Here is a 22015-nt window from a genome sequence, read left to right as displayed (position 1 = left end):
TTGAACAGTTAGCACATTCTGATTTCAATCCACATAAAATGAACAGATGTATCGATTGAAATAGTAGGCACTGAGATTTTCAATATATTATTCTATTTTTACATGGTCATTTATAAATGATTGTTATAGTATGGGACCAATGTACATTGTGATACCAGCACCCTTTCAAGCTCATTTTTGAAACAGAAGGATGCCCATTTTTCGACATAAATCGGAAGATGGGCGTCCTTCTCACAGGGTCGCCCAAATCGGTATAATCGAAAGCCGATTTTGGGCATCCCCAACTGCTTTCCATCACAGGGACGACGAAAGTTTACAGGGGCGTGTCAGAGGCGTAACGAAGGCAGGACTTGGGCGTGTCTAACACATGGACATCCTCAACCCATAATGGAAAAAACAAGGGTGTCCCTGACGAGAACTTGGACGACTTTACCTGGTCCTGTTTTTTTTTTACAACCAAGGCACAAAAAGATGCCCGAACTGACCAGATGACCACTGGAAAGAATTGGGGATGACCTCCACTTACTCCCCCAGTGGTCACTAATCCCCTCCCACCCTCAAAAAAATCTTTAAAAATATTTTTAGCCAGCCTCTATGCCAGTCTCAAATGTCATACTGAGGTCCATCACAGCAGTATGCAGGTCTCAGGAGCATTTAGTGGGTGCAGTGCACTTCAGGCAGGCGGACCCAGGCCCATCCCCCCCTACCTGTTACACTTGTGGTGGTAAATGTGAGCCCTCCAAAACCCACCAGAAACCCACTGTACCACATCTAGCTGCCCCCTTCACCCGTAAGGTAGTGGTGTACAGCTGCGGGGAGTGGGTTTTGGGGGGGATTTGGGGGGCTCAGCCCACAAGGTAAGGGAGCTATTTACCTGTGAACAATTTATGAAGTCCACTGCAGTGCCCCCTAGGGTGCCCGGTTGGTGTTCTGGCATGTCAGGGGAGCCAGTGCACTATGAATGCTGGCTCCTCCCATGACCAAAGGGCTTGCATTTGGTCGTTTCTAAGATGGGCGTCCTTGGTTTCCATTATCGCCGAAACTCAGAAATGACCAAGTCTAGGGACGACCATCTCTAAGGATGACCTAAATTTCATGATTTAGGCGTCCCCGACCGTATTATCGAAACGAAAGATGGACGTTCATCTTGTTTCGATAATACGAGTTTCCCCGCCCCTCCATCGGGACGCTATGCGAGGACGTCCTCAGCAAAACTTGGGCGTCCCTTTCGATTATGCCCCTCCACGTGTCAGTTTATTATACCTTGCCATTAGAAGGCAAAGCATAGGTTATTTAGGCACATTTCAGAATAATTTGGAAGTACATAGTATATTCACTTTTTTGTATAATAACAAATCATGTATACAATTGTGAATATGAAAATCAATTGTAATTATTATAAGTATCATATAAGTACACATTAGCACTTTTGTATTCTAGGATGAGTGATTTTATTCATTTGTTTTGTTATTCATAGGCAAGCTATTCCATTGAGCAGATTGGATGTTATTTGAATACAGAGCACATACCAGTTGTCATGGGGTTATCTCCTGAGCAAGCCTGGGAGCGAAACAGCAGGCCACATGATCCAATAATACACACGCATGACAACAACTAAAAGTAAGTGCTTTCAATGTATGTTTGGAGCTCAATGTTAATGGAATTTTTTAATTGCAGTAAGAAAAATGTTTAAGTAGAAGGAGGTTTTTCTTGTCCATTGAATGAGAAATGAGTTACAATATAGCAACCATTGAAATTGGCTTGTAAATACAGCCATGCATGGTATGCAAGTAACTACTGATGTCTTTTCCGACATAAATTTCACATTTCAATTAATAGTATCACATTAATCACTCGCACTCTTTTGGACTTTTTTCAGTGACTGGTTTATACAGTTCATAGGTCTAATCATATTTATTCCAGTAGTGCAGTATTGTAACCCCCCCCCCCCCCCCCAACTTTGGGCTCAGGCCCCCTCCAAAACTGCAGCATCCATTCAATGGCTGTTAGGGATGCTGAAGCCCCGTCAGCAGAAGAAATCCACTGCCTGAGCCGCCTCCTCACCCTCATGCTGCCTCAGGGACAAGGAAGTCTCTGGTGTGATTCCAGCTGCCGACACTGGCACTCCCTGAGCATGCTCAATTTGTACATTAACTGAGCATGCATGGGGAGTGCTGGCATTGGCAGCTGGATAAACGCTGCAGACTTCCTTGTTCCTGAAGCAGCATGAGGGGGAGGGGTGGCTTGGGCAGCAGGTCTGCTGGCAGGGCTTTGACATCCCTGCCAGCAAAAGGTAGGATTTTTAACAGGGGGAGTGGAAGAGAAAATGCATAGGACCTCCCACCTATTAAACCCACCATTTCAGCTGACAGCATCATTCACTGAATAATTTTATATGGGAGCAAAATGTGGATTCTATGCAAGATTGAAAAGAAACTTAGTATAAAACTGGTACCTCTAGTTGAGTAACACACACTCTACATTTCTCAGCAATACAGAGATTTCCAAACCAGTCTGGGAGACTCCCAGACAGCCAGGTTTTCAAATATACACAACAAAAATGCATGAGAGAAATTTGCATGCAATTGAGGCCAAGCATGCACATCTCTCATGAATGTTCATTGTTGTTATCCTGAAAACTTGAAGAACTGAGGTCCTGCAGGGCAAGTGTGGGAAAATATGAGCTAGGATGTTTCCCCTTACAGTTCATCATGCAAAACAAATTATCAGAATTGTGGTGCTACTTCAGCATAAGCGTTAAGTGTCTCAGCTATCTGGGGAGCCTAAGGTGAGATGGGGCTAGCATAGGGCTAATGTGGAGCAGGGTTGGGAGCAACACCTATGTCAGTAGTAAAGGGACACTGGGGGCACTGTGTCTCTGGTGCAGATGCACACACGCCTCCCCTAGTACCTCTGCTACTGATGGTGTTATGCAACCTGAATACACTTCAGGAATTATGTGCCAAAAATATCCAAATAATGCACACCAACATAATACAACATATTAAACAGAACTGTATTTCTAATATTCTGGAAATACATGCAGATACTTTAACACTTGACTCCCAGTCAGCCCTAGCTCCCCAGCCCAGCATCTTCCTGTTGGCCATGTGAATAATGATGTTCAGCAGCACTGTAACAGAAATCCTGTAGTTACAGCCAACCACAAAATGATTTGTCTATTAATTTTTGTGGTAGGTTGCCAAATGGCCATTAGGCTTCAGAACTGCTGGCCTTTAGTTTACTCTTGAATTACCAAACACGTTTTATTACAGATAAACTCGTATTCCATTGTACTTAATAGAGCAATGAATTGAGAACCAAGGAAGTCAGGGTTCACATACCACTGCTGTTTCTTGAGATCTTAGACTAGTCACTTCTCTTTATTTCCTCAGGTACAAACTTAGACTGTAAGCTTTCCAGGGACAGGAGAATACCTGCTGTACTTGAATGCAACTCACCTTGAGCTACATTCAAATCTAAAATTCAATACCAGGAAAAATGGCGATAGCATCATATTACAGAGAGCTATATGCCCCATTAATGAAATTGGAAAATGTTGCCAGGATTGAAGTTTTTGTGTAGTAAACATAAGGAGAAGTGGTATATTTAAATTATACAGGCAGGTAAGGTCACGAGGGATCCATAAACCCAAATATTATAGCGAATCTGCTGCCCAAGTGAGGGGGAAAACTCCCTCCCAGGTGAGTTGCACTTCCTCCTGAAATGTAAGAGCTAAGGACTTATGAAAATTAAGAGACCTGAGAAAAAACCAAACTTGGCTACAGCACTTCCTGGGGAAGCAAAAACTGAGGGGCCGACAGCATCAATAACATATCATCTGCATAAGCAAGGATCTTCAAGGAAGCAGAGCCAAGTGGAAGCCCCGCAATATCAGAATCTCACTGTATTGTTCGCAGGAGAGATTCCAAATAAAGTGCAAATAGCAAAGGAGACAATGAACATCCTTGTCGAGTACCATGCTCTATTGGAAAGGTCTCCGTACGAAAACCATTGACCAAAACCGCAGCTCGTGGGTTAGAATACAATGTAGCTAAGGCTTGATAAAATCAGCCTGAAACACCAACGTAGTGAAGAGTGTGGAATAAGCAGGACCAGCCAACATGATCGAATGCCTTCTTGGCATCCAATCCAACCACTACCCCAGCATCTGATCTCTTTGAGCCTTCAACATTGCTAATAACACTTTACGAACATTCACCACAGAGTGTCTACCTTGAATGAAACCCATCTGGTGGTCCCCAATCAATAACTGTAATAAATGCGTTAAACGATTATCCAGTACTCGGGTCATGTCTTTAAATCTACATTCAGCAATGAGATCAGCCAGTAAGAATCACATCTGAGTGCAGATTTACCAGACTTGGGAATAAGAGAGATGAGTGCCTTATTCGCATAAATCAGGGGGTGAACCCTAATCTATACACGCCTCATAATAAACAAGCAAGGGTCCTGACAGATGAGCTGATAAAAACATGAAAAGTTCCAGAGAAAAATCATCTGGCCCTGGAGCCGTTTGACTCTTCTGTTGCTTAATACCAAGCTGTATTTCTTTTATCAGTAAAATGTAGACAAACGATCCGTATCCAAATGAGAAAAAAAGTTGGTAAACCTGAATTTTCCAAATAGTCTGACAATTGGGTGCTAACACCTCCAGCCAGTGCCACATAAAATGTATGAAAATAGTCAATATAGTCATAAAATTGTGACGCAATTTCCTGCGGCTTGGTCCTCCCTGCTGGTGTCTGCAAACTACTAAAGAAGAAATCCGCCAGAAGACAGAGAACTCAAACCGCCCCATGGTAGATACAACAGTACAACAAAAAAAGTGGGAGAGCGACCAAGGATACCAAAGACATGAAGATGTGCATTAAATGAGAAAGTTTATTTGAAGTATGAAGACTCGATTTTGTTTTTAATATTTATTGCATATATAAATATTCACTATTCTCCGATATAGACACAATGCCCTAAATATAAATTTTGTTTTATATGCATTTTAATTCATAAATATAATAATTAATTGTCAATTATATTAACTTAGAGTTATGGTTTATTTTTACATTTATATTTATATATACTGTATTATATTTTTACACTTATGTATATATGTGTGTATTCTACATGTTTATTATTTAATATTTGACTTGTTTTTATCATATATATATAATTTTATAGACTCCTGATGCAGGCCTAACGGCCGAAACATGACGTTGTGTCGAGTCTTCATACTTCAAATAAACTTTCTCATTTAATGTACATCTTCCTGTCTTTGGTATCCTTGGTCGCTCTCCCACTTTTTTTGTTGTACTGTCTGCAAACTACTAACATATATTGGAACCGTAACAATGCTTTACTACCTGGGCTAATAACCAACCAGGCTGATTCCCATAGCGGTAATACTGAAATTTCCTATAGAGCATCTTCCACATCCTCTCATGAATGAATGCGTTGAATGCTGACCGAGTAGGTAAGAAAGCTTCCTCAGAGACTCTTGTAGGATTATGAATTAATGTTTTCTTTAATAACGCCAATTTCTTTTCCAGATGGACAATGCCCTGAGCTATGCGCTTGGCACGGGTTGCTACTTATCTCCAGTGTCCCAAAATAAGAGTGGGTTTTCCAAATGCTGGTCATTAAATCGGAGAAAGTCCTGCCAGTTTTGTAGCAAATACATCTGAAAATCTTTCTCATGAGATAAATAAGGAGGAAATCTCCAGCCATCAGCAGCTCGGCCTGCCTCCCCCATATCTAGCTGCACCCAAATGAGTGATCAGAGATCTCCATTGGAGCAATCTCAGCCCTCTGCACCCTAGAGAACAAAGATTGGGATAACAATAAATAATTTGGGACCAAATGTGATGAACCCATGAAAAATGGGTGTAGTTTCTCAGTTGGGTGCAGCAATCTCTAAGCATCTACCAATCCCAAAGTTGAGCATAAGTAAGAGAACCCCCCCCCCCCCCCCCCTAGCAGCATTCTGTTCCAGTGATGCTGCCTTTGCATTTGAGTGGTCCAAACCACAATCCATAACCCAGTTTAAATCACCAGCAAGGATCATTGGCTTGGAGAACCAGCTCCTTAAAGTATCCATGATCATAAACATTGGGGCCGAACACTGCTAATAAATAGAAAGAGCTCCCATCATAGTTTACGGACAGGAGAACATACCTGCCCTTAGCATCTTTTCATACCAATTTAACCTCACATGGTAGGTTCTTGTGAAATAACACAGCCACCCCAGCTTTCTTCTGAGAGACAGAAGGGAAAAATATATCTCCAACCCAGCTTTGGTTCAGTTACTTGTATTGTTTTTATTTATTTATAACATTTTAATATTTAACATATATACCAAGTATCCACTTGTACAGAAAAGTGATTTTTCCAATCAATAAATAAAGAAAAATTTTCAATAACAAAAGGAAATTCACTCAAGTCCTCATTATTGGATCCAAGACTTACAATGAGAGGATACGAAAGGAAATTTTTACGAAAGGAAAATAGCAACTAAAGCATTACAGAGTGGATATCAATTATCATAAAAAGCAAAATATGAGTGTTATTTACTCTCCCACCGCCCTTTTAGTAACAAGAAAAGCTGAATGGTGTGACAGCTCAAAGAAGACGGCTCAAAGTTACCCTTGTAAGTGCATCATTAGATATGTCTCTATGTTTAAAAAGGGGTTGGACGGTTTCCTAAAGGACAAGTCCATAAACCGCTACTAAACGGACTTGGAAAACTCCAAAATTCCAGGAATAACATGTATAGAATGTTTGTACGTTTGGGAAGCTTGCCAGGTGCCCTTGGCCTGGATTGGCCGCTGTCGTAGACGGGATGCTGGGCTCGATGGACCCTTGGTCTTTTCCCAGTATGGCATTACTTATGTACTTATGTATGTACTTATGTACATTTACAAGGGTAACATATACACACACACAAAGAACAGTTGCACCAACTTGGAGAACTCCTGGTTTCATTAGCAAAAATTGCCTATGACAACGTTGGGTATCTCTAGAAACATCAGGAAAAGCTTGTATTTTATAAACCAAAACCAGTTTTTCTTTATTTTTAAAGTACATCCTCATAAGCCAAAATTTATCAGGAGCCAAAGCAACTGTAGCCAATAAGGTAGATGCCATTTGCTTCCTCTGAGTCTGAAGATTCCAACACTGCAGAAATATCCAAAGCTGTCTGAGATTGCCCCGCCATTCTTTCAGCTATATAATACATCTGAGAAAATGGAGGAAGTTTATCTTCAGAAGTACCCCAAATATCCATCAAATGATCTGACGAAGAAGGGCAACCTTCGAAAGCTAATCAAGAAATGTATTAAGTTATGTCCAATAAAAAAGGTATCATCTTATTTTCTTTTCCATGTTTTATTTTGTTTGATTTCTATTGATAACCTTAAGAGTGGACTAACACGGCTACCACACTCCTCTACTTAACATTTCCCTAGGAAGAACTGTGTTTAATCGAGGAAAATTCAAAAAACAAAGATTACTCCTGGCAGAATTTTCCAAAGCTTCACATTTAGATCCTTCACAAGCATAAGCTGTAACTTTAAAAGTCATTAATATCCTTTTTCATTGAGTCAACTCGACCAGATAGTATCTTCACTTCAGAATCAGAGTTAACCATTTTAGCTTCTAATGGATTAGTCTTCTGAGAAAGGGCATGAGTCTGAGGAAAAAGAGTCTTAACTGGAACCATAGCGAATCCAGGGTCACCTTGTCAGGCTTCTTCTGCAAAAATTCAGCAATTTGCACCACTGATATCTGATACAGACCATCAGTTCCAGAATCCTCCCTTGAGGCCCCCCCTTCAGCATTACTGAGAGTTGTTGCCACAGTAATGCTCACTTTTGGAGCGGCAACCAATGTCTCCTCCATAGCTCCTGCTTGTTGAGTCCCACTCAATCCAGCGTTGCTTGCATTATCCAGCAGAGACACCGCTGACTCCAGGAGTGGAGAGCTAGATCCTCGAGGATGCAGAGGAGGAGCTCTTCAGTCAGGACTCAAGGTTATTTCAAGCCCAGGATATGCCGGTAATTCCATCCCTGAAGCCAACATCTCAAGCAGGCTGTCCTCTGACCCTTCTACCAAACCAGAGCCTCTCAATAGTCAATCCATAGGACCCACCACAGGGATTATTGGCCACTGGGGATCTTGAGCAGCGGCTTTACCTTGCCACTTAGGCATATAGTAAAACAAAAAATTGCTGAAGGAATGGAGAAGTTCAAAAGTGCTCCAGGTGCGTTCTGCCATCTTGGATCCAGTTTCATGTGTTCTCAAACTGTCAATTTTGTTTCTTGCAAACAAGCTATATCTGCCTGATAATGTTTTAATAAGGTAAGAATCTTTTCCCTCCTAACAGGTGAAGTAATTCCAGACACATTCTATGACACTATTTTCAATGTATCATCAGGTTATCCCATCAAAAAACAGCCTAAAGAAGTGCTTTATCATCCATATCCAGCCCATGGGGTCCCAGCCACTACCCATAGGATCACCATTCACTCTCCACATACAGATTTTCTCCCTTCGTTCTCAGCCCTGCACTTGCTTCTCTGATTTTCCTAGCCCCTCCCCCTCCCCCGTGGCTACACTCCCACTTATATCCCTCCCTCCCTCGGCCTAGCATCTTTCCCCAAACTCCTGGCCCTTCCCGCTGCTCTTTGTTACAGGTACCTTTCCTGAACCTTTTGGTGCTGCAGCACTGGTGGTAGACTTACTTACTGGGGGTGGGGGGGAGAGAAGGAATAATTCTGAATATCTGCCCTGGGTACAGAAAAATCTAGTCCTATCTCTGGCACTGAAGGTACATCACTGAGGAACCTAAAAAAGGGAATTCTATAAGCTGGTGCCTAGTTTATAGAATAGTAGTGCTTACATCTGTGATAGTCACCAATGATTGGCAGTTATGTGCGCCTAAATCGCTTAGTGTGCAACTATCAAGTGACAAATATGTGTATGGAGCATGGGCATGTCATGGATGTGTCACTAAGCAATGCGTACAACTTATAGAATAGTCTCTGCTGCTGTGTTGCATGGCACACTTAGGCATGCCCAGTTACGCCATCTGTTGTTAAGTAGTCACCCCTAACTTTTAGTATTTGCTGCCTGAGGCAAGGATGAGATGGCACCCTCTGCCCAACATCTCTCCCTTCACCCTCTCTCTCTCTCAACTCTCTCCTTTCCCCCTCCCCCGGCCGCAGTCTGGCATCTACCCCCTTCCTTCCTCAATCCCCTTCCATGAGTCTACCTTATTTTTCGGTTTTCCAAAAGTCGTTGGCGAAAGCGATTCCCATATGCTACCCTGCTGCCGGTACCAGCTTCTTCTCTCTACTGCGGCTTGCCTCTCTGATGTAACTTCCTGTTTCCTCAGAGGCAGGCCACAGTACAGAGAAGAAGCTGGTGCCAGTGGCAGGGCAGCATATGGGAATTGCTGTAGCAGCTGCAAACTTTGGGAAAACAAAAAAAAAAGAAGGTGCATTCAGGGAAGGGGGTTGAGAAAGGAAGGGGGTGAGAAAGAAGCCAGACTGTGGCTTGTGTGGGGGGTGCAAAGGAGCGAGATGCTGCTCCATGAATGGTGCTGCCTGAGGCCTCCACCTCAGTTGGCCTATTGGTAGGGCCACTAGTGCTAAGCATACCACTTTGTGGTATCTAGAAGAAGAACTGACACCTTTTATAACACTGTGTGCTTTCTGAAGGACTAAAACTGTGAGTAGCAGGAACTGCCTACCAGTGTCGTTGCTTTTGATGAATTATGTGTGTCTAATAAAAATTGATGGACCTTTTTTTGCATGAGCACACTTTTTTTTCATACCATACCACAGGACCCATGACCTCAAGGGCTGGAAAAAGAGAGAAACCCCAATGTGTAACAGTAGAAAGTAATATTGTCTCTTTTTGTTGGAGTTGAGAGGGAACAGCCACATGTGCGTACAGAAAAAAACCACAAGCACATTCACAACCTAGGGAAATTCTACCTTGACTGTTCGATGCTCCTTTCTCCTGCATGCAAAGACATAGAAGTGCTTTCTTTCTTCTTTAGCGATGAAAGGAAGGTATTCCATGACTGTAGGAAATTTGAACTGAGCCATTTATGGCATGAAATTTCTGAGACTTTTTCATTAGCATATACGCTTATGTCCGCTATCAGACAGCACTAGCGTATTTTGCTTTTTGTTTCATGAGTATCTCGGAGGTGCACCTGTAAACGTCAGATTCAGGACCCCTGAGAAAGGTCTGTTGGCCGAAACAAGGACCGTGTAGGGTCCCATTAAACATTTCTGGTGCTCTTACTCCTTATGGTTTTTCTGGTCTGTTTTGGTTCATCTTCCACCAATTTTTGTGGTTTGTGTTTGATTTTACGGGAGATTTGGACTTTCCTTTTGTTTGTTTGGCACTTTATCTACATCATCATGTCTAGATTGAATTATTAGGATTCTTACATTCCAAGGACCAGTTTTAAGAAATCATGCCCATCTCTAGCTGGAATCATTACCATTCACAGTTACCTAGTCTAACTGCATGTTATTTGGTCCTGTTCTTCTAAGATCTTTTATAGAAAAACAACAAAATGCATTGTGCTATTGCAGAACTGACTCAGCATTTGCTTTTTGTACCTCTGCAGGCCTGGATGCATCAAAAAAATACTGCAGTGATCATTTATTGTGTACACATTATTAGTAATCTTTCAAATAAAAACAGATGCTACAAGACAGAGATATACTAGGTGCATTATTGATGTAGTAGTACCTCTTGATACCCAAACCACTTGTCTTAACTATAAAGAATAGAAGGCATAGGGAATTAAGAAATCAAATTGAAGTGAAATTTTTACTGAACTGGTCCTTCAGTAGAATATAAGAGTATTTTTATCAGGCCATTCTTTACAGATTCATAGGGTTCACTGTTCAGCCGGTGACAGTCACCATTTTTCCCCCGGATATCTAATTCCAAGCCATACCCAGTCACCAGAATTGAATCTCCAGTTGTATGACGCCGGGTATTTTGTTAAGTGCAATATTTCAGCACTAAACTTCATTAGATGAACTGAATAATGATCGGCCTTTTTTTTTGTGATCCTAGTTGTGCAGTCATCTTATCCATTTAAGTGCCGAATATTTGCACTTAACCATGTAAGTGCTGACTCTGTCCCTGGACTGCCCACAAAATAGCCGATTTTGTGTTTGACAATTAGGGGCCCTTTTACTAAGACACGTGTAGGTGCCTATGCACATCCAACGCACATCAATTTAGAACTACCACCCAGCTACCACGTGCCATGGGCGGTAATTCCATTTTTTTACACATGCGGCAGAAACATATTTTTTATTTTCTACCGCGTGGCACTAACTGGCGGTAATTGGTAGTGTATGTGTGCTGACGATGATCACCCAGTTAACGCTAAGTCAATGGGTGGCGGTAAGGTCTCAGGCCCAAAATGGACGCACGGCAATTTTTATTTTGCCGCACGTCCATTTTCAGCCCTCCAAAAAAAAGGCATTTTTTTTGCAGGCACGCTGAAAAATGGACCTGCACGTGTCCTATACACCCACCTACAACAGTGCGGGCCATTTTTCGGCACACCTTAGTAAAAGGACCCCTTAGTGCTGTTATTCAGCGGCACTAACCGGTTAAGTGCCACTGAATATCAGTGGAGCACCCCGCACAAACCAGGAGCCCTTTCTGGCCAATTAAATCACTTTGAATATCAACCCCATAGAATTAACTGCAATGCACACTTCTTGCTCTTCTCCATGTTCTCCACTCCACTGATATGGTATTGGATATTACCAAGGGATATCATGTTACATCTCTAACAGAAGCATCTATTATGCAGGCAACTGTATCAACATTTCATTCAGACCTTTGTGTAGTCACCAGCTAGGAACCCCTGTTCGAGCCCACTGTACATTGTAAGAGGAATGAGGAGGCACTGGCGTTTGTCTCGAAGCTGCTGAAATGTCGCAAATAAAGTTGTCCAGAAGGACTGTTTTTCTTTCTCGCTAGTCTTCTCTTTTATGTGGTCAATCTGATCCAGGAAAAACCCAATTAACAGCACAGCTAGTACACCAGTACCTACAAAAGAAACTTCATATTATCAATTCCATTTCCATTTCCATTTATTACCTTTCTATACTGCCTTTGCTGACTCACAGACCAAAGCAGTTTACAATCTAAAAATTACAATGTATAACAGAAAGAGAAAGGAATTACAATAACAGATAGGGGAAAAAAAGGTACAAATAAAGTAAGTAAAAGAGAGAAAAAAATAAAACTAATTAATTAATTCCCACTGAATTTAGGACAAAAACTCTCAGGGGTCCTTTTACTAAGCTGCGTAGGTGGCTAAGCGCACCCAATGCACGTCAATTTGGAGTTAACACGTGGCCCTTGCGGTAATTTCATTTTTGACGTGTGTCTGCTACGCGTGCCAGAAAATAATGTCTATTTTCTGGCGCGTGGCAGAAACCGGGCAGTAATCGTCATTCTATGTGCATAGACAACTACTGCACAGTTAACGCATGAGACCTTACCACTAAGTCAACGACTGATGGTAAGGTCTCAGAGCCAAAATGGATGCATGCCAAGTTTTATTCTGCCACAAGTCCATTTTCAGCAAAAATTTAAAAAAGGTCTTTTTTATAGGTGCGCTAAAAATAATTGATCTGCACGTGCACAAAACACGCAGCTACACTACCGCAGCCCATTTTTTGGCGCCCCTTAGTAAAAGGGCCCCTGAATCTGTCGTGAAAGCACAGTGAAAAAGCTAAGTCTTGTGTTCCTGACTATCTGGAAATGCAAAAAATTGCAAACAGCTCAACATTCTGCTGCTCGTCTTATATGTAGATCTCCTCTCTTCGCCAAAGCCACTCCTCTTTTATATGAGCTACATTGGTAACCAATATGAGACAGAATATCTTTCAAACTATGCGTTTTCATTCACAAATCCTGTTTGATCAAACCCATCATATATTAATAATCTTATTGAATTACCCCCTCGTAATGCTGTTTTGTCATCTAGAGAATATATTGCCTTTCATTTCCCTATCTGTAAGAATGTGATAAATAAAACAATTCACTCTGCTAATTTCTCCTAGAGGCACCAAAATTTGGAATTCTCTTCCTAAAACATTCAAGTTTACAAATGATTACCTAACTTTCAGAAGTCTTCTAAAAACACATTTCTTCAGTCTAGCCTTTCTGAATACAAAGAACTCTATTTGAAATATACCCACATCCTTTTCTTAATCTTATCTTTGGCAGGTCAAAATTTGATAGCAGAACACCTCTTTGAAAGAAGTTACATTGGTTCCCCATCAGCGAAAGAATTAGTTTCAAAATCTACACAATGATCCATAAGATAATATATGGAGAAGCCCCTACCTATATGATGAACCTTATTGACCTCCCAAACAGAAATAGATCGATGTCTTCTCGTACTTACCTTAATCTACACCTGCCCAACTGCAAAGGTATCAAATACAGATCCTCCTATGCATCAAATTTTTCCTTTCTGGGCAGCCAGCTCTGGAACGCTCTACCAAGATCCATACGAGCAATCAATGGCCATTTACCCTTCAGGAAAGCGTTGAAGACCCATCTCTTCAAGAAAGCTTATCCTAACGACCCAACTTAACTCCTTCTCCTTCTACTCATCCCATATCTTTCCCTGTCCTTTCCTTCCTAAGCATTCCATCCCCATCTTCTTTTTATTTTACATACCCTATCCTTGTTTACCTCCATGTTCTACTTACATATCCTTCAACACTATTATTATTATGTTTTATCAGTATTTGCAGTAATCTCCTCTAGACTTTGTAATTCTATTTACTTTTTACAATGTAAGCTGCATCGAGCCTGCTATGTGTGGGAAGACGTGGGGTACAAATGTAATAAATAAATAAATAATCTCGTTTCATCCTTTTTTCCCATCTAGTCCTGCCTAATTATGGGGCTCTTTTACTAAGCTGCTGAGGTGTCTATGCACATCCAATGTGCGTCAATTATGAGTTACCACCCGGCTACTGCATGGCCCTTGCAGTAATTTCATTTTTGAAGTGTGTCCGCTAGGCGTGCCAGAAAACATTTTTATTTTTTGGCGCGCTGGTGGTAATTGGGCGGTAATTGTCATTCAACGTGCATAGACCATTATCGCCCGGTTAGCACGTGAGACCTTATCGCTAGGTCAATGGCTGGCGATAAGATCTCAGACCCAAAATGGACAGGCGCAATTTTCATTTTGCTGCATGTCATTTTCGGTAAAAATTTTAAAAAGGCATTTTTACAGGTGTGCTGAAAAATGATTCTTTGTGCACCCAAAACACGCGTCTACACTACCGCAGGCCATTTTCAATGTACCTTTGTAAAAGGGCCCCTATGCTCTCACCTATCCACCCTTACTGATTTGTTTGTCCTTGAGATAGTCTAAATCCCTAGTTACTTACTGCACATAATTTGCTTCTAGAAGTTATTGTAATTTTTATGTTTTATTCACTTACTAGTAAAAAAGTCCCGTTTCTAACACAAATGAAACGGGCGCTAGCAAGGTTTTCCTCAGAGTGTGTATGTTTGAGAGAGTGCGTTTGAGAGTGACTGTGTGAGAGAGAGAGTGAATGTGCGAGTGTGTATGTGTGACAGAGAGAGAGTGAGTCTGGGTGCGAGTGTGTCTGTGAGAGAGAGAGAGTGTGTGTGAGAATGAGAGTGTGTGCAAGTGCGTATGTGAGACACAGTGAGTGTGAGAGAGTGTGTGTGAGACCGAGAGAGTGTGAGAGAGTATGTGTGTGATACACAGACTCTCTGTGAGACTGAGAGAGTGTGTGAGACTGAGAGAGTGTGTGAGAGTGACAGTGTGACACATAGAGAGTGAATGTGATACAGTGAGAGACAGTGTGTGTGAGTGAGAGAAAGACACTGAGTGTGTGAGAGAGAGAGACAGAGAGTGTGTGTGATACAGACAGTGTGTGTGTGACAGATACTCCCCCCTCTCTGGTCTCAGGCCCTCCCCCCCTCTGAGGGCTGAGGACCCCCTCCCCCCTCTGGTGTCAGGACCCCCTGTGGTCTGAGGACCCCCTCCCCCCCTGTGGTCTGAGGACTCCCTTCTCCCCCCCCCCCCCCCCCCCCCACCGTGCAGAAGCAGGCTTTTCAAGTCATTTAATAAGAACCAAACTCATCTTACTATTTCTTTGATCTGTGTGGCGGTGGCTTGGAAAATAGCCTTTGGGTTTTTAAGAGAATCAAGCAAGATGCACAGCTTCACTTTTTCTTAGGCGCCCCCGTTTGCGCCCTTTTTGGCTTTGGGTTTGGCAGCCTTTGCTGGGCTTTTCTTCACCTTCAGTTTCTCTGCTTTAGCTTTAGCCGGGCTCTTAGCTACTTTCTTGGGTTTAACCGCTTTTGGGTTTTTGGGGCTCTTGGCTACCGTCTTGGTATTGGCTGCTGACGGTTTCTTGGCTCTCTTCGGACTCTTTGTCACTCCCACCTATGTCGCCTTTCGGGTTCTTCACGGCCGGTTTCTTCTCCATGTCGTAGCCCGATGCCACCAGATCCTTCTTCAGGGCAGCCAGGGACATGTCGCTGCGCTCCTTTGAAGCTGACACAGCCTTCACGATGAGCTTGGAGACACTTGGGCCCGATGACGCGCACTTTCGCCGCTCCAGACGGCTTCTTCACCTTTTTCTTGGCCGTGTCTGGAGCCGCCGTTGGTGCAGCGGCTGATGCTGCTGCCGCTGGAGCGATTTCTGCCATTCTCCCTTTCGTTCTGCGAGGGCAGGAGGCGTGGGAGCTGGGAACTGTCGAGGAAGGCTCTGTCTATCCAACTGGAACAGCTTTAGCTAATGTTTTCAAGGCAGGCGGGTTTGTTTCAGACCGTTCATTGGCTCCTCTGTCTTGTGACGTTACGGGACAGTGAGAGCCAATGAAACGGTGAACTACAGACTTATGAACCCTACACTGCCACAGTGCCACAGAGTCAGCTTTAGAATGTTGGAGGTGCTTTTTATTATATAGGATTGTTTGTTTATAAGCCACATTGGACTTGAGTCTATTTCGGGCTAATGTGGGGTATAAATGTCATCAATAAATAAATAAATAGCCATAGGTTGGTATTACCTAGACCAAGATTAGCTTGCCTAGAATCTACACGGTGCAGGGCATTTTTCTTTCTCTCCCCACACACTTGGAACAATTTACCCCTCTCTTTATGCAGCATCAGCGCTTTAAAGAGTTTTAAAGTGGAATTAAAAACCTGGCTTTTCCAACAAGCTTTTGGAGAGAGCAGCTATCTTGATAATCACCAAAGACACCATCTTTTCTTCCCTACTTTTGCCTGCCCTTCTATGCCCATCTCTATTCCTTCTTTCTTAAATGCCTCTTTTTTTTAGGGTTCTATTATCTCCTCTATGAGTTCTTTCTCTAACCATCTGGTGCATCTGTATTACTTTCCTATATTTTAATGGTGTTCCTTTCCTTTCTTTGTTTTTAGCCTGTACACTGCTCTGCTCTGCTAGTCAACTAGAGCGGTATAGAAAGCTTTGGAAATAAATAAATAAATAAAGCTTGTGATCTTTCATGCTGATTTGCTGTCCCAGCTGCGTGGGGAGAGGCTGCATACATGTAGAGGACAATTCTGTATAGGGGCGTCTATCTGGAGTCTATTCTATAAAAGAAAGTAGGTGCCTACTTTCCTTTATAAAATACTAGAGTAACTGGGTACATACATGTGTATGTGTTTAGGACCACTATGAATGCTTATCATTCAGTTTTATTTGCATCATGGATTCAATCCTGGACACTTTCATTTATTTTTCTAGTACTTCCGGTTCAGCTCTCGCTGAGGCACAGTATCTTTCATCCTTATCACACTATCGGCCTTATTTTCGAAAGTGATGGGCGCCCATATTTCGACCCAAATCGGGAGATGAGCGCCCATCTCACAAAGGCGCACAAATCGGTATAATCGAAAGCCGATTTTGGGCGTCTTCAACTGCAATCTGTCGTTGAAACGAGCAAAATTGATGGGGGCATGTCGGAGGCATGGTGAAGGCGGGACTGGGGCGTGTTTATCGGCCGAGGAGAGATGGGTGCCCTCGGCCGATAATCAAAAAAAGAAAGGCGTTTTTAGCGTGAATTTAGGTGACTTTTTTTGGACCCTTTTCTTTCACGAACAAGTCTCAAAAAAGTGCCCTAAATGACCAGATGACCACCGGAGGGAATTGGGGATGACCACCCCTGACTCCCCCAGTGGTCACTAACCCCCTCCCACCCAAAAAAAACAACTTTAAAAACTTTTTTTTCCAGCCTGTATGCCAGCCTCAAATGTCATACCCAGCTCCATCACAGCAGTATGCAGGTCCCTGGAGCCTAGGGTGCCTGGTTGGTGTCCTGGCATGTGAGGGGGACCAGTGCACTACGAATCCTGGCCCCTTCCATGACTCAATGCCTTGGATTTGTTAGTTTTTGAACTGGGCGCCTTCGGTTTCCATTATCGATGAAAAGCGAAACCGCCCAGCTCAAATCCACACAAATCCGATGCATTTGGCTGGCACAAACCGTATTATCGGAAAAAAGATGGATGCCCATTTTTTTCCAAAATATGGTTTGTCCCACCCCTTCACGTACCCGTTCTCAGAGATAGACGCCCATGGAGATGGGCGTTCGCCAGTGGCGTACCAAGTGGGGGGCGGTGGGGGCGGTCCGCCCCGGGTGCCAGTGGGTGGGGGGGTGCTCCGCTCCCGCCGCCTCCCGTGGCCGTTCCCGCGGCGCCGCACATTAAAAAAAACCGACGAAGCAGCGTCGCAGGCAGCGCCTCGTGCCCTGCTTGTAAAAAAAAAAAATCAAATCTCCTCCTTCCTTCTCCTCCTCGTCTTGACGTCGACTCGGGCCTTCCAATCTGGAAGGCCCGAGTCGACGTCAAGACGTCAAGATGAGAAGAAGGAAGGAGATTTGATTTTTTTTTTTTTCAAGCAGGGCACGAGGCGCTGCCTGAGGCGCTGCCTGCGACGCTGCTTCACCGGTTTTAACGGGACTGAGGTGGGGAAGGAGAGGGGCGAAAGGGATTCGGGTGGGGGTGTTCAGAGGGGAGAAGGGGACTGGGGTGGGGGTCTCAGACAGGGGAGTGGAGAAGGGGACTGGGGTGGGGTGTTCAGAGGGGAGAAGGGGACTGGGGTGGGGGTCTCAGACAGGGGAGTGGAGAAGGGGACTGGGGTGGGGATCTCAGAGGGGAGAAGGGGACTGGGGTGGGGGTGTTCAGAGGGGAGAAGGGGACTGGGGTGGGGGTCTCAGAGAGGGGAGGGGAAAAGGGGACTGGGGTGGGGATCTCAAAGGGGAAAAGAGAAGGGGACTGGGGTGGGGGTGTTCAGAGGGGAGAAGGGGACTGGGGTGGGGGTCTCAGACAGGGGAGGGGAGAAGGGGACTGGGGTGGGGATCTCAGAGGGGAGAAGGGGACTGGGGTGGGGATCTCAGAGGGGAGGGGGAGGGGAGAAGGGGACTGGGGTGGGGATCTCAGAGGGGAGAAGGGGACTGGGGTGGGGGTGTTCAGAGGGGAAAAGGGGAGGGGAGAAGGGGACTGGGGTGGGGATCTCAGAGGGGAGAAGGGGACTGGGGTGGGGGTGTTCAGAGGAGAGAAGGGGACTGGGGTGGGGGTCTCAGACAGGGGAGGGGAGAAGGGGACTGGGGTGGGGATCTCAGAGGGGAGAAGGGGAGGGGAGAAGGGGACTGGGGTGGGGGTGTTCAGAGGAGAGAAGGGGACTGGGGTGGGGGTCTCAGACAGGGGAGGGGAGAAGGGGACTGTGGTGGGGGTCTCAGACAGGAGAAGGGGAGGGGACTGGGGTGGGGGTGTTCAGAGGGGAGAAGGGGGCTGGAACTGGGGGCTGAAAAAAGGGGCAGAGAGAGAGAGAGGGGACAGATCCTAGATGGAAGGGGGAGCGAGAGGGAGGGCAGACCCTGGATGGATGGGAGAGGGAGGGCAAATGGTGGATTGAAGGGGCAGAGAGAAAGGGCAGGCAGTGGATGGAAGGGACGGCAGAGAGGGCAGACACTGGATGGCAGAGAGAGAGAGAGAGAGTGAAGACAGATGCTGGATGGAAGGAAGACGGTGAAAAGAAGATGAGGAAAGCAGAAACCAGAGACAACAAACTGTAAATAAAATATATTTTTTTATTTTTTTTGTTTTAGGATAAAGTATTGTAGATGTGTTAAATGTTTATAATAGAACATGTAAATAAGGTAATCTTTTTATTGGACTAATTTTAATACATTTTGACTATCTTTCGGAGAACAAAACCCCCTTCCTCAGGTCAGGATAGGATACTGTAACAGCACTATACTGTACTGACCAAAGGACGGAGGTTTTGGCCTCTGAAAGCTAAATGTATTAGTCCAATAAAATGGTATTATTTTACTTTCTATATTTGTTTTATTTCTATTTGTTAATTTGTAAAGTGGTGATTGGTACTTGTTAGTTTTTTTCAAATTTACATCTGCTGTCTTTATATTTTGCACGGTACTAGGGGACAGTTTCTGTTTCTGTGGTGTTGCATTGTATGCGGAGTCTGGCATTGGGGGTTCAGTTTAATTTTTGTCTAAATAGAAAGTTTATGATTACTTATTCTATAGTGGATTAGGGTGTATCTGTGTTTGTGAATCTTTTTCACAAACACAGATACACCCTTTCAGTTGGCATTGACTGTGCAGGATCTACGATCTGTACTATTCTGTCTGGTTTCATTTTACAATAGGTGAATTGATGTTCTAGTGCTCACTGTAGTGTTTAAGATGCTTTCCTTTTCCTTGTGTGACTCGTAGAAATGACTGCTTATGGTATGGTAGAATTGCTCTATAGGTCCTGAGTGTTTTGTATTCTCGGCATGCCTAGTACTGGATTTGGGGGGGGGGGGGGTGTTAAACAATGACCAGCCCCGGGTCTCAACTACCCTAGGTACGCCACTGGCGTTCGCGTTCGATTATGCCCCTCCACGAGTTTTTTTTTACTAAGCTGCGGTAGCATTTTTAGTTCATGGTAGAAATCAGCTGGTGGTAAACGCTGAGACCCAGTACCTATAAAATAAAACTGTAAACCACTTAGGTCTAAGTGGTATATAAATACTTAAATGCAATGAAATGAAATGAAACTCCCTAGCCCTATTTAAGGCTAACTTAATCTTCCTTTTTATAGTACTCATTCTTCTGTTCCTCAGAAAAGAGTATCAGACATTGTAGAACAGTGTGCTAAGCGGGTGAATAATTTCAAAGAAACAAATAAGCATTTGTGAAGAGTTTCCTGATAGTATCTATCATCATCACTCATAGCACCATGCTGCTGAAGGGAATGTGGCTATTAGAAGTTAGTCAGTCACAAATACATAGACAGGCTCATTTTCAAAGCACTTAGCCTCCCAAAGTTCCATAGAAACCTATGGAACTTAGCCTCCCAAAGTGCTTTGAAAATATGCCTAAAGTGGCCTAGTGGTTAGGGTGGTGGACTTTGGTCCTGAGGAACTGAGTTCAATTCCCACTTCAGGCAAAAGCAGCTCCTTGTGACTCTGGGCAAGTCACTTAACCCTCCATTGCCCCATGTAAGCCGCATTGAGCCTGCCATGAATGGGAAAGTGCAGAGTACAAATGTAACAAAAATAAATAATTCAAAACTATTGCCTACAACTCTTTGGTAGACATTTAATAATACACTAAAGTCTTCTCATCCAGCAACTCAAACAATGTGCCCTGAAATTAAGGCGCCAATGTTTTCGTTAGCTCATTGAACTTCACAGAACACGTACCAGTGTAAATGCCCAGCAGTGTGTAGATTAAGCTGTCTGATGGTTTGTTTGATGCTGTACTGTTGCCGGAAGAATTAACTGTGCTGGGACAGTCATTTGCTCCACAGTGTGAATAGTTCCAGGCATCTAAGCTCTCTCCTAATATTAAAAAAAAAAATCCAAGCAAAACAATTACCGTAAATATAGGCATGCCATAAAAATGGTAATAATCTCTCTAGCAATACAGAAAGGAGACCCCCATCTAAAAAACTGCAGACATAAAGAGCAAAATGTGTTATGTTCTATATGGGAGCTGTCCTGCTGACAAGTTGTTGTTATATGTGCCCAATCCAATTAATATTGCTTAATATGTTTTTTTTTAAATTTTTATTTATAACCATTTAAATTTTTACAAGCGATAAAACAACTTGCCGGAAATACAGAGAAAGTAATATATAAGAATTATTTCAGTCAGGTAATTCAATTCTCTTCCTTAGACTACTAAATAGGGAGAGTGAAACAAGACAAGGAGATCAATTAAACAGTAAACAGAAAAGAAAACGTGATATTAACCTGATTATCCCCAGATATTACTCGTCTAATTCATTATTCGATTGCTTAATATGTTTATATCTTTTTTTCACATTGTATGATGGACACATTTATATGTTTTCTTAACAGTATTCTATGCCAGCCTCTCTCAAGTTCTTGCAGTCTGAGGCGGACCTACAGCCTGTTCTCACATCCTTGGTTGTAACTTGCTGGATGTAGCAACAAATTGGCAGATACTAATTTTATCATTTTAGTTATCACAACTCAGTGGCCAATTTCTATTTGGCATGTGGAGGGTAATTTTATAAAGTTGTGCCTAATTAGGACATGTTTTTCTGCACCTTTTTTATACCTTTTTTTATAAAGTCAAGAATGCATATACTTGACTTTATAAAATCCTAACATAAGTCTGAAAGAAGTCTGTGGGCCCTGTTTACTAAGCAGCGTTATAGGCGCGTTAGCGTCTTTAATGTGCGTGAACCATGTATGCGCATTAACCGTGTATGCGCCTACAATATTCCTATAGTCACCTACACAGCGCATGCGCCTTAGTAAACAGGGCCCCCTGGTTGGTGTAAATGCTAGTGACTTAATTTTCACAAGTGCGTACATAAATTAAGGAATCTTATAATCTATATGTGTAAGTGTGGATCCTGCCAGTGCTCCACTCAAACTCC

General features: G+C 43.3%; 1 protein-coding gene across 3 annotated transcripts in view; it reads right to left on the bottom strand.

The window, feature by feature from the left end:
* The window catches only part of LOC115465775 (protein unc-93 homolog A-like), a 135003-nt gene that overhangs the window by 70398 nt on the left and 42590 nt on the right, over positions 1-22015 (bottom strand). For all 3 annotated transcript variants that reach the window (XM_030196490.1, XM_030196492.1, XM_030196491.1), the window contains exons 5-6: positions 20808-20945; positions 11900-12111 (exon numbers count right to left, since the gene is read on the bottom strand). In XM_030196490.1, the coding sequence (XP_030052350.1) occupies positions 11900-12111; positions 20808-20945 (350 nt within the window). The remainder of the gene's footprint in view (positions 1-11899; positions 12112-20807; positions 20946-22015) is intronic.

The sequence above is a fragment of the Microcaecilia unicolor genome, chromosome 3 (genome assembly GCF_901765095.1).
Source record: "Microcaecilia unicolor chromosome 3, aMicUni1.1, whole genome shotgun sequence".
In the NCBI taxonomy this organism is placed as follows: Eukaryota; Metazoa; Chordata; class Amphibia; order Gymnophiona; family Siphonopidae; genus Microcaecilia; species Microcaecilia unicolor.
Note: the sequence above shows the minus strand (reverse complement) of the source record. Positions and strands in the feature narration are given on the sequence as shown.